Genomic DNA, 17,702 nt, shown 5'->3' on the forward strand with positions numbered 1-17,702 from the left:
ACCCCCATCAAGAGGCCAACATTGCGCAACACTCACTAGTATTTGGTATAAAGACAACACGGAGGTCGAATTGTAGATGTGTTGTCCAACATTTCCATCCTTCCATTTTCTGTAGCGCTTGTCCACTCAAGAGATTTGGGGTGTGAATCTTGACTGAGGCCCTCTTGTGTGGTCTATGCATGTTCCATCTATGCTTGCATGGATTTTGTAACATGTATTTTAAGATCTTATTCTAAATAAAGCAAGTGAGAATGCTTGGCTGGTGACCAGTCCAGGGTGGGATAGGCTCCAGCTCAATTGTGACCCTTATGAGGACAAGCACTATACAAAATGGATGGACATTTTTCAGGTTTCAATCACACAATGGAAATGTAACTCAATGGTTCAATTAATACATGCACTGGTACATTGGTAGGTGTTGGGATTAATATATATATATATAAAAATAAAATGTGCTGTAATGTTGCTTAATGTCCACTAGAGTTCGCCATTCATTTGTTCCTGCAGTATGGGACAACTAGCCATTCAGAGCGCACTTGGGCAAGGACTCAAAAACTGTATTCAACATTCTGCCTTTACAACGATAAAAATGTATATATTTTTCAAGTGGCCAAATAAATAATTTAATATATTTAATAATTTATTGATATTATTGTAATTGTAGCTCTCGTGTACTGTTTCTGTTCGTGAATATGCACATTCAATTAGTGATTCATATTGTGGTACTAATATCTTAGAAGGCTGCAAAAGAAAAACTTAACTAAATGTTAAAACTATGCATAACGTTTCTGTGGGTTACAATAATAATAAATACTATAAGTAAAACATCTGCCTCACTTTTGATGAACATTATTACTGTACTGTATTGTAAGGTTGATCATTATTGTGAGTATTTTTCCACAAGTATTTGTTTTGTTTTGTTAAAACGCACTTGGTGTGATACATTACGGAAATGATCACTACCAAAGTGGCTTCTTGAAAGAAAATAAGTCAAGTTGTCCACATTTAATTCAATTCCAATCCGACTAGTGCATCTGCTGCTGTTTGGTTAGCGATGTGACTACTCACAGGAGCTTGCCTGCAGCTGCTCCAATGTCCAAACTGTGATTTCCCATGGAGCCAAGTGCAGAGAGGCAATAACAGTAATTTGTGTGTACTGTGTGTCCATCTTCCTGTCGGATTGGAAGGTTACTAGTCTTTGACTGAGGATGTTTCGGCCAAAATGCCCAACAACCCTCAGCAAGTAAACAGCTGAGTAACAGCCTTGACACCATCTCACTTTGGAGAGAGCGAGAGAGAGAGAGAGAGAGCGAGCACAATGTGAATATCACGCACAACACAAAAGCTTACATAAAGTCAATGACTGGGATAAAAAACCACCACAAGACTGATCGTAATCATCGCAGACCTGTTTAGAACAAGAAACCATATTTGGTAACTTAACCCATTCACTGCCATTGACGGATATAGGCGTCAAAGATCCCAGTTGTCTGGGTTGGTAGTGAAGGAGTTAAGTAAAGGATAATCAAGCATTTACTCCCCTCATTCAGATCAAAGTCAGCAAAGGTTTGTTGACAAGTCTCACATGAGCAAGAGTCCAATGATGCTCCCGCAAGACAAAAATAGCTAAATTTTCTTTAGCTACAGGAGACGTTTATGAATTAGGTTCTTCTGGTTGACATTGCTGTTGGATTTGTCAGCACGAGAGGACACAGCAGGAACTGCGTACCATTGGGGCGTTCCATCTGGCACGGCATAGGACCTTTAAACAGCACAAAAGGGCAAATATATCAACATAAAGAGCACAAAAAGTGACAGGAAGCATTTGGAATGAAATTAAGATGCCAATGAAATAAAGGCTGCTAATAATGTCTCTCCAGAGAAGGTCATAGTTAAGCTTTAATGCATGACAGATTCTCTTGCTAATTGGCAATGGCTGATTTAGTACCTGGGACAGTTAGTCATTTGGGGGCCCGAGGCAAACAATCATGGGGCCCTCCATTTTGTGTATTACAAAGATTCATGTTTATCATTTCTTGAGCTTTCTGGACATTATTAGCTAACAAATACATCATCTCAACACTTTTACTGTAATTAATAAGAACATTATTTACTATTTTGGCTTTAGTACTCACATCTTTGTGATGAAATGCGTCAGCCATTTTACTTTACATTTCAGGTCGACAGGTTGACACCGACAGCAGTTCTACTGCCCCGACTGTGTCTTGGCTCTTGCTGTTGTCATTCATTCTGTTGTGTTCCTCTCACTTGGGATAACGCGGCTTTATTTTCCAAGTTTGGTTCCAAGGAATTTAGTAATTCTATTATTCCAGTATTTAGAGTCTCAATTGAGATACACGCATGTGTAATATTCTGCACAGTCATCCATACAGTTGGGGGGAAAGGCTGTTATGCATGTTTTGTATCTTTTTAACCAGTTTGATGTCATAAATATTCTCCTTCCGAGTACTTTGAAGAATGTGAAATACTGCGTGCCGGGACAGGCGGAGGCACCTTGAAGCTGTTATTGATGTCATGAAGAAGAGTGATGGAGTGAAGGTGATGGGCGCATTTAAAAAGATGGACACATCGGAGAGATTAGCACAGGGCGATTTTAGCTGATGGAGAGCTTTCAAAAAGGAGGGGAGTGTTACTCTCTCATGGAGGTGCATTTAAATATATAAATCACAAAAGCAATGTTTGTGTTTTAATTTGCTGTTGTGATTAGTTTTGTTGATTTTTTTTTATTTGTGTTTTTTGACCTGCTGTTTTGTGTTTTTTTATTTGCTGTTGTGTTGAGTATTTTGGTTTTCCTGTTTTTATTTCCTGTTGTGTTTTGCACATAATATTTTATGTCATAGTATTTAATGTTTTATAAAAATGCATTGCATCTCTAAGGCCTCCCACTACCATGCGGCATCACCCAATTAAACATTTTGCAGTTGAGTAAACAAACATCTCACGTCAATAGTTTATATAAAAAAAAAAAAAAAAAAAGAGCGGTATTAAAAAGTAATACAAATGCATTCCGTAAGCCTTCTGACTAAATTTGAGTGAGGACATGTTGAACCGAAGCAACAACATATCCGAGTGAGCTCTTTAAATGATATCCTGTTTACGGCGTAGTCCCAGATGACTTCAGTCTAATCTATTCTAACTTTGTGTTTTGCAAAAATGAATGCATGAAAATGTCAGAGCAAGTCGGCCGATGCAAACTGAAAGGGTCCTCGGGCTTTGCGCAACCTATCACATTCAATTCAAGTTGAAGGGCCTTGACATTTAAAAGAACACATGTCAACTGCTGATATAAATATATAAAAACCTTCTCCCTTTTACTGCGGACCGATTTATTTGTTTATGCAGCTGCGTTTTTAGTCATAGGAATGTTTGTTGGCCTCAAGTCATTCATGAATATTTCCCCTGTGCGTGTTTACATTGAGACAAGAGGTCATAGAAAGGCGAAGAAAAGTCATAGTGAATATGACATGGAGTCAAAGATGTCAGACGAGAGGCGAAGGCACAGGAAAATTTGAAGTGTTTAAGAAGAAGAAGAAAAAAAAAACATTTAAAAGACTCATTAACGCCTTATTTAAGCAAATGTGACAAAACATCAAAAAGAGTTCAGGAACCGATAATTTGTTTTCTGTCAGCATTTTGTAACATACAATTGTCAGATTAAAAAAAGGAACTGGTTTAATGTTTAATTTTTTTCGCCCCCCCAGGAACAATAGAACAACAATATTCAGTACTGGTAATCCAACAGAGGACAGGAATAATTTAAAAAGACGGGGAGAGAAAGAAACAGCACACTGATAAATGACTTGAAAATACTGCATAGTACAAATGGCCCATGGCGCTTTGTCCTTTGCGCGTCCTGTTCGGAGCAGTATCGAGGGCCGACATGAGACAGACTCATCAGTTTTTCCATGAGCAAGGAAAAGACAAAGCCGCCCCAGGAGGTTCCAAAAAAAAAAAGAAAAGATGAGTCAGTACCTCGGTCCTGTGTCTGGCCATCCAGCAACAAAGCGCCGTCCGACTAGGAAGGCGGACATCTGCGGGGCACGTGTTATTCAGGTTCGCTGCTGTTTGTCGTCTTGTCCCACTCTATGCTCTCCTGACTCGGCGTGGGGGACGGCAGCGCCCCGGCCGCCCCGGGACGCATCCTGAGCCCCTGGAAGCGTCTGCACTCGGGGCAAATGCGAATGTGGCTGCAGCCTCTGGCCACCAGGGCGGCTTCTTGAGCCAGTCTGTGGGAGAACGGCTCGGGTAGGCCCGTGCCGCCGCACAGCTTGCCGTTGGCCAGGCCCACGGCGGCCGCTCGTGCCCGGCGCTCGTCCTGGGGCAGGGGTCGCGGCCTCGTGACCGACGACGTCCGGCGGCGCCTCACCTGCAGGCTGTCGTGACACAGGACGATGCCATGTAGCTCGCGAAGCATCTCCTCGCACACCGACTGTTGGAAAGCATCCGTGGCAGATAGAAAGGGGGAGGGAAAGGGAGAGAGGCCAGACTGATCACACATTAGAGGTTAGACGCTGGTCAATACCACAAAACATTACCGTAATTCCTCAAATAGACTCAATTTTAGAGCAAATAAAATTCAGTATATGCGATAAAAAGAAGGACTCAAGTCGGCGTTTGACTTTGACATACTGCATGTTTATTGAAGTGAAATCACAGTGCGGAGAGTCCAGTTGAGAAAAAAAAAGTGACAGTCATCGAGGATCATTTGGAAGGCATCACATCAGAAATTAAGTCGAGCACATCTGTCTGAGTCCAATCGAACGATTTGTGTGGAAGAAGGCAAACCGATAGCTGCTACAGGATTGTTCAAACTTCTCGATCTGAGACGAGGCTACATTCAACGGACGCCCTGATAGTAACTACACATTAGAAGTGTATAGCAGCTATGGAACGTTGTCTACCCTAACAATAACTTCAATAAAAGTTGCACCGTTGCCAAGTGCACACAGTGGAAGGCATCAAATAGGCTCGCTTGGATTTTGAAGAGCAATAATCACACACAGATAATAAGGCTAGGACTGCCAGCACCATTATTGCACTAAGAAGACCCGACTACATTCATTTTGACTATGTGATATACTGTATATTTAGAATTTTAAACAGCAATACATCTAAACATGTAGACCACGTGAGGTAAATCTTTGGTTTTGTGCTCAGTGTGTTTGGAAGCAGTATGTGTCAGACCTGCTCAGTGTGTGGGGAGTCTGGCGGCCCCGCGGGGTGGCGGGCGCCAGGGGGGGTAGAGGGACACAAAGCAGATGCAGGTGACATACGCCTCTCTCACCTCGTTTCCTGGCGCGTGCCTCAGCATCCAAACAAACTCCAGCACCGCCATGAAGATGGCCACCAGCAGGCCGCACACCAGGACCACAAAGATGCCGCCGATGTTCTCCATTCCCAGACCTGCGGGAGTAAGACCAAAAGGACAGCATGAGGTGAGTTGAATATAATCGGAGCAAGAAGGTTAACAAGATGAGAACCTTTGGCACGGTGGTCCTCTTCCTTTGGACATTTGCCGCCATCCCACCATTTCCGCTTGAGGATCTCCAAGCGATTGTCCTCCTGAAGCTTGAGGATGGCCAGGTCAAATTCATCGCGGTACACGGAGCCTGCAGTCAAAAAAAGAGGCAAAACGCTGACTGATTGTGTAACTTGTAGGGGGCCACTATGACACAATTTGGAAACGTGGTGCTTTTTCAGCTTTTTTTTTTTTTTTTTGCTGAGTCTATTTTGAAACAAACACATTTATCAGATAACAAAAAGCACCTTGTGAGCGCAGAACTCCACCAAGGTTAAACATTTATCAAGTGGGAAATTATAGCAGCAGCTGATTTTTACAGCTGATATAGAAAGTAAACACACCTCGGTTAAAATAACAGATAGGATATGTATACAAAAATGAAGTTGCTGTAAATCCTGATTTTTTTTTTTTTTTCTCTCAAGGATTTGTTTTGAATAATGGACAGTATATTATAAGGCTTTAAGTTATGTGGTTGCTTTAAGTACACAATATGTTTATGTTAAATTTAACGGATAACCTGAACTGGGAGTGGCAATAAACACAATTTTTTTTTTGTTCATTTTCTGCCAAACTGCAGCTATCTGTAAAGTGAGTTTGCAAATCTAACAAAAAAAATGACAACTGATATCTTGGGGAAAAATTTTAATAAAATGTTTTAGTGAAGCAAACTTCAGTTATCCAATGGGATGATTTTGTTTGACAAAGATTGAGCTGATCCATACTTGAGAGGAATTTAAATAACTCATGTTTACTTTTAAGGTGTTGCGCCTCCGCTCAACATGTGATCAAAGTTGAAGACATTTGAGTCTCCGAGCAAGCGGGGAGCCAAGTTCCACATTTTCTTATCTTTCCTTCCCCCATCAGAGATGTTCTATTAAAACCTGTTTGAGTTTGTCTTTGTCTTTTTTTCCCCCCGTTCGCTCATGCACTACATTTCAATTTAACTTTTCCCGTCAAATCCTCCAACTAATTCTCTTGCTCCACAAGTTTTGTTCACAGCCTCAAAATGGATTGAAGAACCATTCGTGTTGGATTTATTTTCAACTCGATTCCCCGCCGTCTCCCCCACTCACCCAGCGGCATTCCGATACCGTAGCCCTTGGTGTCGAGCAGCCCGCCGATCTGCGTCAAGTTGCAGTTCCTCTGGCGATAGTACTCATTCATGGTGCTCTCCAGCAGGTAGGCGTAGTTGGAATTGAGAACGCGAGCGATGCCCTCCTCCGTGCTCTTCACAAACACGCTGGGCTGCTTGGAGTGCATGAAGTTCCACATTCGTTGGTACGTCTGGTAACGGGAGTTCTGCGTAGCCGTGACAGATCGTATTGTGAGAAGACAAATTTAGCTACAGATGAAGACCAAGTTTGTTTTGTTATCCATCTGCTACAAAGATTTGTGCATGAAATTCAGGTCATAGTTTTATTTGATTAAATACTTGTGGCATCTTGGCGCTTCGAAACTATGTAGAAGTGTGTTGAAGAGCTTCTTTCTGACAAAAGTAGTGCTTTGCCACCAACTTGTAACATACCGGTGGAGTGAGTTAAGTCATTTGGAGTAAAGTAGTGCTTTGACATCATTTTGTGCCATCTTGAAGTAACTATGTACATAAATGCAGTGTGCTTTATGATCCTGTCTGTTTTAAGTGCTTTGCCGCCATCTTGTGGCATCTGTAGGCAATTATAAACCAATAGCAGGGGGCGCTTGTGATTTATTAAAAGTGACCATAGAGTGTTTTATGATTGCAGGGATCAATTCTACTGTATTTCCTTCGCGTCCGAAGATATATATTAGCTCCGACTTAAGATGAAGTGACTTTTTTTTCCCCAGCAGAAGCATCAGCGGTGCACGTTTAGTTACTTTTATGTGCAAGTTTCTCTTTCCTCTGCTCTCCTCGCAGAACCCATTCTTCACTTAGCATTCTAACTTGGCCTCTTCTTTCTTTGAGCTTGTCTTTACCAACATAATTAACAGTCCAGTGGGCTATAAAGCACACAGGGAAGCAGCCACCAGGCCTATATATATAATTCCTTCGCTCCATATCGTTCTTCACTGCCTCACTTCCCCTGTCGCATCCGCTCTCCATTTTCCACTAGTTTTTTTTTTTCTTTTTTGGCTGAGGTCATGCTGCTTCACTCAAGACTTGGTTTCTAAGGAGAAAGCTATTGAGTGGATGTGGTCAAGGAGGCAGGAAACCTGTGATTAGCGCTAAACAGGAAGGTGACCACGGGGGGATAACATCATCGATGACTCATCGATTCAAAGGCCACTTGGGTCAATCTGCACGTGTTTCATATAAACAATCTATCAAAGGCAGTGTTGTGCGAGAGCCCTGACCTGGAAGAAGGTCATGGTGGAGCCGCCGTGCATGGTGCCGTACTCGATGGCCGTCTGATCCGCCAGGTCATCCACTGACTCGATGGGCACCTCCATCCTCTGAACGGTGAGGAAGGCGGCCAGGTTGGCGGTGTACGACGAGATGATGATTAATGTGAACGCCCACCTGCGCGAGGGGAATGGAGAGCATATGTAGCTCTTATGCAAATGAGCCAACAGATGTATGGAGATAAATGGCGAGGGACAGCGAGGAGCTTCATAATGACGGCATAACTTAGATGAGAAGACACGGACACGAGGAGGGCAAGGTGATAACGTCGGCTCCAAAAAAGACAAATGAAGATGAAAAGATGACGGATCGGCAACTATGATGTCCACACTGACCACACTCCGCTGACACAGCGCGTGGACAACGCCCTGGGGGCGATGGTGGAACCTTGCTGCATGAAACCCCCGACGGGGAACCACAAGCTGTTTCCGAGGGAGTATTGATTGATGAGCAGGTTGCAGCGTCCTTTCAGGCAGGGGTGCGGGTTGTACCACTCGTAAGGTGTCAATCTGTAGAGAAACAAGATATACAGCCGTGTACTGGGCTCCAGGCAAGCAGCGTGAGTGGGAATTCAAGTGAGTTCAGGAATTGGCATTACCATAAAAAACAAGTAAAAGGGAAAAGGCGCGGGAGTTAAATCCGACAGTTACAAAGGCTTTTAGTTGCCTCTGGAGTGTCTACTAACTTCTTATTCTCATGTGCCGCCTACTTTAATATTAAGTTTGTAATACATGAAACAGTGGTGTTCAGAAAAGTAAGTTTGTCGGATAACTTCCCGCAGTAGATGTCAAGTACAAAAACCTTGAAAGGTTTTCAATATGAATTAGAAAAATGGGCTTCAAAGTCTTTTCTGATAAAGCTATTACATTTTATGAAGTCCGAAGATTGTCTGCGTTTTTTTTCTTTTTAATATTTTTGTTTTACGATGATCCACTTCAGCTAGTTTTGGCCGTGTTGCTTGGTGCGCATCTGGGCCATAAATGCCAGTTGCCAGTGAGCTGGAGCTGATCCACTGCTATCTTTAGCCACGATGAAGTGAACAGGCTGGTTGGTAGCCAATCACGAGTCTTCTATTAACACAATACAGTGGAAAATGGATGACTGGATAGATTTCATTGCCTTGTTTTGAGTTTCAGTTCTCTATCCGACCACTAGGTGTCAGTGTTACGCTGAAGACCCAGCCAGCGAAAGTCTCTTCTATTGGTGTTGTGATCACCTGCAGAGACTGAATGAAAAGGATAAAAACACCAGTCTAAGCCACTGTAGAACTAACCACACAAAAACTATTCATCTCCCTGGTCTCTTTTGTTTCTTTTCTCTCCCAGTAGACCTTTTCACCATAACTTCACGTGCTTCTGGGTAGCGGAAGCTTTAGTCATCTCCAGTGGCACCACAAATCCTTTCTTGTGGTTTGACAAAAGCAGAGCTATTGAGAAAACAAGGGTAAATGGCTTCAACGATGATTTCAGCTTTTTCTCCTGCTGCCGTCTGAAATTTTTTTTAACTAGATGTAGATTTCTTGAAAGCCAGACTTACTTTTCAGCTAAGTTGACTAAAAGATGGAGGAAATTCTGACATAGTAAAGATCATCATTAAGGGACAATTCCAAGTCAAATTTATTTATAAAGCCCTTAATCAGAAAAAAACTCTCATATGGAATTCACACCCTAACGGGCCTAACTTTTGATGAATATTAACGACATCTTAATCCCTAGGGGGGCAAGTAAAAACTCAAAAATACCCCATCTGCAGAAAAAAGAGAGAAAGAGCTCCAGATAGGGTATAGATATTATATTATCCATTTTTCTGAATTACAACCTGAACAAACAGTTGATACATATGAGCCCATGTCTATTTGTCATTGTTTTTAGGTCAGCTGTCAGTAGGGCCAAAAACGTGAGCGTGCGTCCTACCTAGCCACCAGGAAGAGCACGCAGCTCACAGCCAAGTAGGCCAGCAGCATGAAGAGCCACACGCCTGGCGAGAACGGATCCAGGAAGGAGAAGTAGCCTGGCCGTCGACCCTGAAATAAACCCAGAACCGTGTTTACATCAACTTTCGATCATGATAAAACTTAATCTAACCCGACAAAGGCGGACTAATTAGCGGCCAAGTTCCATGTTGACTCCATTGCCCCACAGACTGAATTGACTCTGAGTTAATCAACATTTACAGCTGTCCGCAACAGTGTGGCAGTAAACAATGCTAGTTGGATGCGATAAGTATAGATTTCCACGTTGTAAACCGATGAACAAACATTCAAATCAACAGTCATAAAGTAGGTCTCCCATGCACAGTAAATACTGCGGAGAGATGGTGAATAGTGAGACAAAATGGCAAATAAGAGTTTCTATTCCGAAAGATTAAGCTGTAAAAAATTAATTTTCACAATTTATGTCGTGTTGAACAACACAATGTAATAAAAGGATACATGACTCAATTGCTGGGGGGCGGAGGAGACTCAAAACAGTATAATCAGAGCAACAGGGGGTGAATTTCATTTAACACACGAGGGTAATATTACCATGACAGCTAATAAAGATACAAACAAATCGCTTTCTATCCTATTCTCTGCTGCTTCAAATTCAACTTTTAATTCCACATATCTATTCTTGTTAATGCTGACATATCCTGTTATGGCCAGAAAAAAAGTTTTAAATGTGAAATCATCAGTAACATGAACACTCAAAGTACAGATAAAAAAAAAAAAAAGCTAAAAAAAATCTGAAGTACAGTAACATCACTTCCTCCCCACTCTTTGTAAGTAATAGACTAGAGGGACCCTCATGTTTCATTATCTCTCCCCAACAGGCACTGTCCTCTAAACGGAACCAATTACTCCTTCACTAGTGCCACAGCAATGTGTGTGTGCTCACCTATGAGCGTGTGTGTGTGTGTGTGTGTATTTGTGTGTTGAGCGGACATGCCGAATACAATCCACTTCCACGCAGATATGCCATCTGCTTTGCGACCCTGAAAGGGTCAGCGGGACAATAAAACATGACCAATTGTTCCGTTTACAACAACGCCATCATGTTACTGGCTCATCAATTAGCATTTCATCAGCCACCTCCCAAAATCAGTCCAATGCCAAATTGCAAATTAAGTCCCTGGTTGACACCACGAATGCCAGATCGCCTGGCTAATAGTTGCTTAGCCCTGAGCTAAATGAAATTTGCGGCACACGGGTGGGATGATTTTTTTTTAGGGTTTGTTATGATCGACGAGGTCCAATTTAGCGCTGTTTGATGCACTGTTAGGGTTCTTAGGAAAGCAAAAGGGGAAAGAATGTGCAGTTTGGAGGAATGACGACAACGTCACGCCCATGATGATGAAAACGTGTTGCTGCCGTTGCCGTGAACGTGCTAATGGCCTTTTGTGCTGACACGCCTCCTCCTCCTCTTTGCTGGTAGAGAATGGCTGTGTGCTGAAGCAGCGATCTGTTAACTGCCAAGCCCTCTTCTCCGCATTTTAAGTTCCCACCGAGGCGCCATTACAAAGATGAACAGAGCTGTAGCGTTGCCAACAGATGGTGGCCAAAAGATCCAAAATCGAGACTGAGGGTCTTTTTTTCAAAAGTGTGTTGTGTTGTGCTGCAGATCTCAGTGCTTTAATATGTGTGCATTAAGACAAAGTTATGCTTTCAAGAGCTGCAGGGGAAATAATGGGCTAGAAGGTTCCAGTAGATATGCTATTTTGCAAATGGAACTGCATAAAAGGTTTCCACATTTCCATTTGCTTTCTTTTCTGTATGTTTCCTTTCATAATATAAAAGAACTCTGATGGTGCCTTTTAGCGTTTTTGTTTTTAGCATTCATAAAGTCTGAATTTTTAAAAACATTTTTTTCCAGCTGTGGTAGATAAAAGGACCTGATAAACAGAGTGGTGGCTTGACTTACAAATTTAATTCCTTTTGGGTCGACGCTTTCAACTCCAAATATCTCAAAGTATCTCAAATTACTTAGAAATGCCATTGATCCATTACAGACACACACTGTGTTCCTTATGGGGTGTGGACCATGGCTAACAGGATGGAGTATTATTCAGACATACAGAACTATGTATAAAGAGTTTTTAAACTAAGTGACTAAACTGCAGTAATATTAAGCATTTGGAACGGATAAAGAATATATGAGGGTTGTAATATTGTCTGTCTACTTGCCTTACTGCACCATTTGCGTTCAAATGCGTTGATAAAAGAATTATAAGTAAAATTCAGCAGGAAAATAAGAACAAATTTAAGAAACTACAGAGGATAACATCACCCACCTCATGCATAATTTGTGACTTACCATGATTTTTCACAGGTATAAATAAAAATAAAAAAATTTATCAAGCACATTGATGTCTAAGTCTAATGAACTCAATTCTTAGACTTCAAACAAAAAGGCTAGAGCGGATATTCAAACCCTTAAACCTTTAAATACGAGGCTGGAAACACAGTAGAACCAATTGATTCCTTGTATGACATTTATTTCCATATTCTGCGAGGTCAAACGAGTGCCACTTCTTTAATAACCTGGTGCGATGAGATTAATCACTCCCAACATGACATGACTCCAACGTGACTCTAATTGCGGCTGGAGTGTCACTAAAAGGTTAGCTCACGTTTTATAATAACTTGTAGGCAAATATTGAATGTTCTTCAGATGCTCACAAGTGTTTTCCAGTACATGTTTGGCCTCACTCTTTTTGTGTTTGCTTGTTTGTGTATGACAGACAGTGAGACCACAGTGGTGCGTGTTTGTCTTTGCGTGTTGACGCTTCAGAGCTTGTCAGAAGCTGTTTGCGCTGTCAAACACGATGTGGATCTTAGCCAGTCTGCTGTTAAGTTTTTGCTAGTTAAGAAAGTCGTGGCTGTTGCCATAGTAAATAAATAATAAAGTAATAATAACAATCACCATCATCATAATAATAATATAAAATAATAAAACTAAAAGAATAAAATAAAAATAAACATAAAATAAAGTAACAAATAAAAAGAATAAAGTAGTAAATAATAAAGATGTATTGTATAGCAAACTGAGCTAGGTTACATTTAATGGTCCTTCATTATTTCTTTGCTCGAAGCAAGCGGATTATGTCATCAGAGGCTAACGTCTCCTTAAAGTAACAGCCGCCAAGGCAACCATTACACGGGGGGAAAAAAAAACCCACCATATAATTTTCACATTTTTCTAGACATGATCTCAACAAATCAATCATCAAAACGACGAGGAAAGACAAATGTTTCTATTGAGAACCAGAGGAAGCCTTTCTTTTGACATTTAATCGTTTTGTTTTCTCTATCGCGTGTCTGAAAGAGCTGGTGAGGTTATCCAGTCAAGGATTTCACCTAGTCATCCCGCCTCTTTATATGCACACCACAATGTTTGCCCCTGGAGACTGCCTGCATGAATACTGACTCACTGAAGGACACTTCCCATTGTCATTTCAACTCTTCTCCTCGGCTTGCATCTCCGCTCTCATCTACCCATCTCCTCGCCCTTTAGCATACTCCTTGCTCATTGACTTCGCCTTTGTTCTCTTTATGATCTTCCGTACTTCCCCCGCTACTCTCAAAAACGCCGTTTGAATTAATCGGGGGTCACAAGGTCACTGACAACACGATTCTTACCAGAGCGAAGCCTTTCTAAAAACCGACATGAGTGTCACCCACGACAAAACAACCAAAACATTTAAAATGTCGAGGCGTAAAAGTGGATTCCACTCGATGCATGTGACGAATTTATTCGACATGTGGCACTTCCACAGACGCGGCATTATGTTTGCGAGTCAATAAAGCTTTGTACGCCACGCTCTGCCCTGAGGACCACTGTTGAATGTGACAACTCCGTTTCAACCCCAACGGACCGCTATTTAATTATGCAACACACCTACTACGAGCGACTCCTTTGACGTAAGAGTCCTCGACTTGAAGGCAATGAGTGTCTCTTAAGGACTTTACCTCACTTGGCTTTGTCGCGCTGAAGGTGAAGGTGACAAGAGGGAAAGTTTCAATAAGAGCAGTCTGCCGATAGCTCAAGGTTACACTGTCACTGTTCATATTTATGACGACTGACTGAGGCCAATAGAGGCATGCACATTGCTGCCTACGCATAAGATCATAAGATGTCCACAGTGGAAATGTCAAGAGCCACCCTGTTTTTTTTTTTTTAGAATAGTTTCAACCATAAATATGACGATGAGTACAAAACACAAATAGATATTTACTTATCTTATAACCTTACCTTTAAAAATAAGTCTCTACTAACAACCCAGGCTAAACTTTGCCACGATTCTGGAAATGGGTGAATTTTTCAGCGAATGACTACGGAAAGGATTTTAATTCCACACAATTAAAAGCAATTATCACTCCAAAATGTATTTTCCCATCAAGGCATCTGCTTCGCAAAGTAAAACACAAAATTAGTTTTCAAATATCTGCAAAAGGTTTAGGCTTGAAATATTTGACTATTTTGATTGGCTCAGAATTTGTCTGGGAGTGGAAAGAAATTAATAACGAGACAACAATAGTATCTAACGGAGATTCAAGACATGTGGAGAAAATGCTTTTATATGGCCAATTATCCCAAAGAAATCAATATCAATCTGGTTATCATTGGTCTGACTGAAAATTAGTTTGAAAAAGTCAGACAAAAATCGATGTGCGACACGTCGCTGTGTCAGAAAGGCCAACAGGAGTCAAGAGAGTGCTATGAAACGAAACAAAGAACATTCACCTTTCCTCTTATTTTCAAACCTTCGACTTATCGGTGTGTGTGTGTGTGTGTGTGGGGGGGGGGGTCGCTTCAAGCTCCCAGCTGCTTGCCTGCCTCCTACTTCAGAGGCTCCACGCTTCCCAGCAGCCTTTTAAAACTGCACCTGCTGAGGCAGATTCAGCAGATTCTCCCCCGATTGATTCTCCCCCAACTGCTCAATTGAGAGCCTCGCCGCTCCACCTATTAGTACGGTCCGCCAACCACGGGGAGGTACAAAGGTTTACAAGAATGGGAAACAGGACAGCAACGGAGAATGGGAATAAATGCTCCTGAGAGATGACAAAGGACAATTTAGCCTCCAATTGGTGCTATGCTAAGCGCTGCTTGGGTCACCTTGGGTGTTAGAGGAGGGCGACCCTGATTAATGGGCCTCTGATTCTGCAAACATTGGCAAGCATCCCGCTGCACTTAAATTGTTTCAAGGTTTCATGCTTGGGTTTGCTCTCTTGATACAACAGAGGTTAAGGAGGGCGCTGCGTAGAGGCAAGAGACATTAGTCCTATCCGCACTATGCTGGACAGTTTGTACAAATTATTATTTATTTTATTATTTATGTATTTAATTTTTTATTATCTATGTATTATTTTATTGATTTATATTTGTTTTCAGTGTCATTCGAAGCCATTCGTGTCAGTTGTTGCTTCAACAGAAAATAACATCGCCTCATCGATAACCCACGGCACAATGATACGCAAAAATACATGGTGACAACAATAATGGAGGTGAACCAGGGTCTTCTGTGTTTACTTCTCTGCATAGTTGGCTTCTGGAATAGCTTATTTCAAACCACAGCGTTATTAACCCAGGAAACCTTGAGAACCACGGCACATCCGCGAGCCTGGTGACGATAAACAGGTCGGAAAATGGATGGATATGTGTTTGGATCGAAAGAACATCAGGTGTGTTTAAAGAGGGAAAACATCTAAAACATGTAGGATAACAGTCCTCGAGGACTGGAGTTTGTGGAACTCTCAAAAGACAAAGTCAATGGAACCGCTTGGTGAAACTACAGCAATTGGGAACCCAGCTTGGATGAGAGCCCAAAACAGCTACAAAAGCAAAATTGACTCTAAGATGTTCTGCTCTTAGCCCGTCTGCCGACTGCACTTACAGTAACGTCCTTGAACTGGCTAAACTGTGTGTGATGTAACTCACCAGGTGGACACGATACATGATGCTGATCCCGAGGGTCATGAAGGGTTTAGAGAAGTCAATGACCTTTTCACGCTCCGCAGTGATGGTGAGGCCAGCGACTGCCAAGTCGGCTTTCTGTAACACACACAGTCAATAGTTCCATGTCATGCCCGGGAGTCAAAGACCAGCTGAACAAAGCTGTAGATGTCTCACAAAATATACATTTGAAAGTTTTGGGAGGGCTTCAAACAGAAAACATTGACAAAATTGTAGACATGTACCCAATTAAGTACATCTCGAAGGTTTGGAAAACGCATTTATACAGCAGCTCAGAGAATTGGTCTAAGCAGTGGCTGGTAAAACACGGTAACAAAATGGCCAACAAGAAAACAAGGTTGTGAAATGTAGTTGCGAGGGACTCTTCATCTCCCCGAGGGCCGCAAAGTGGAAGGGGCAGCGCTTGGGCCGCCGTGGGAGAATGAAGGAGATTGTGAAGAACGGGAGGGAGGCGAACACCGCATCACTGCAGATGCCGCTGCAAATGCATGACCTGCTGTTCTTTGTTCGATTTGTTCCATAATTAATCAAAGCTTTTGATCACGTTTAGATCACATCACCAGGTTGGCCTTTGAACCCACACCTTCTGCTCAGCGCTCAGTGCTCTCAAACTCATTCAACTGCCTCAATTTAAAGCATCTCTGATTGACCACGAATCAAGTTCAGCTTTTCCTGATGCCTTTCTTGTCTTGTACCACACAAGCCATGGTGTGCAGGAATTTCTGGCAAGTAATGTTTTGGCTGTTTAATAATTGTAACAACAATCTCCTGTCTTGTGTATATGTCAGGTCCAGCTGTTGTAAAATGCGTTTCCTGATGCCTTTCTTGTCTCGTACCACAAAAGCCACGTCGTGCAGGAATTTCTGGCAAGTAATGTTTTGGCTATTTAATAATTGTGACAACAATCCCCCGTCTTGTGTATACGTCTCGGCTATGAGGTAGGGTGGCCAGACGAAAGCCTTGGCGTTGGATCTGCACACAAACGAGTACATTGTGTCTTGGTGTATCCAGCTGCCCGAGGTTTTTGTCCTTCATCATGTGCGGGACCAAACCTCTGCCTCATCTTTTTCTTTTTTATCCTACGCTCACAGTCGTTTGAAAGTCTGATCGGCTGCACTCAGCGCCGGAAGGAAGCCGCACGCGGGGAGCAGCTGTCGAGGCAATTTCTACAAAGGCAGATTCTTTGCGAGATGAACACGCGGTCGTAACAGCGGCTGAATTATTTATGTGACAATAGAATATTAATATTGATAACTGGATTCCTCTGGCTGCCTGCTGTTATGCCTTCTAGTGTTGCTAACTGCAAGAAAACTCTGCGGTTTCATTTCCTATTACAGCTTAGCGGCCAAGTAAATGTTAGGACGCAATGAAAAGTGCGCTAGTGTGGACTCCCATTGGTATGTTTAATAATTATTCTTCCAGGTTGTGTGACAGCTGTCAAATTGTTGGAATGAAAAACTGTTCAATATCGAAAGCAACGGCAATTAATGGTCCGAGCAACCTGGACGATTTCTGTCACTGCCGTCCATTGAGTTGGCAAACACTTGATATTTTTTTTTCTATTTGATCCCCTTTTCATCCTCTTGTCCGTAAGCCTTTAATCAAACAAGACAAATTGTTTCATTGCATTGTGGTAACATTCCTCCAAATGACCTTTACCCCGTGACAAATCTCACAGCTGTGATATTTCATCAGTCCTTTACAGTCGAAGTTTCACCGATCAAGTGGTTACGCTTTAAGAATCCAGCGAAGAAGAAAGAGCTATGTAGTATATTTACATTGATCACACAATGATAAAAAAAAGTTAAGTATAATTTAGTTTTGGGAC

General features: G+C 42.1%; 1 protein-coding gene across 3 annotated transcripts in view; it reads right to left on the bottom strand.

Moving 5' to 3' along the window:
• Positions 1–335: 335 nt before the first annotated feature.
• The window catches only part of grik4 (glutamate receptor, ionotropic, kainate 4), a 166,127-nt gene continuing 148,760 nt past the window's right edge, over positions 336–17,702 (bottom strand). For 2 of the 3 annotated variants that reach the window (XM_037266950.1, XM_037266951.1), the window contains 8 exons: positions 15,839–15,952; positions 9,836–9,945; positions 8,258–8,431; positions 7,874–8,039; positions 6,616–6,841; positions 5,502–5,630; positions 5,306–5,424; positions 3,327–4,450 (listed from right to left, as the gene is read on the bottom strand). In XM_037266950.1, the coding sequence (XP_037122845.1) occupies positions 4,067–4,450; positions 5,306–5,424; positions 5,502–5,630; positions 6,616–6,841; positions 7,874–8,039; positions 8,258–8,431; positions 9,836–9,945; positions 15,839–15,952 (1,422 nt within the window). In that variant the 3' untranslated portion in view covers positions 3,327–4,066. Of the gene's footprint in view, positions 1,763–3,326; positions 4,451–5,305; positions 5,425–5,501; positions 5,631–6,615; positions 6,842–7,873; positions 8,040–8,257; positions 8,432–9,835; positions 9,946–15,838; positions 15,953–17,702 lie in introns of those variants that run through there. The other variant, XR_005099787.1, reaches the window with a different exon arrangement.

Source organism: Syngnathus acus, chromosome 13, assembly GCF_901709675.1.
Source record: "Syngnathus acus chromosome 13, fSynAcu1.2, whole genome shotgun sequence".
NCBI lineage: Eukaryota > Metazoa > Chordata > Actinopteri > Syngnathiformes > Syngnathidae > Syngnathus > Syngnathus acus.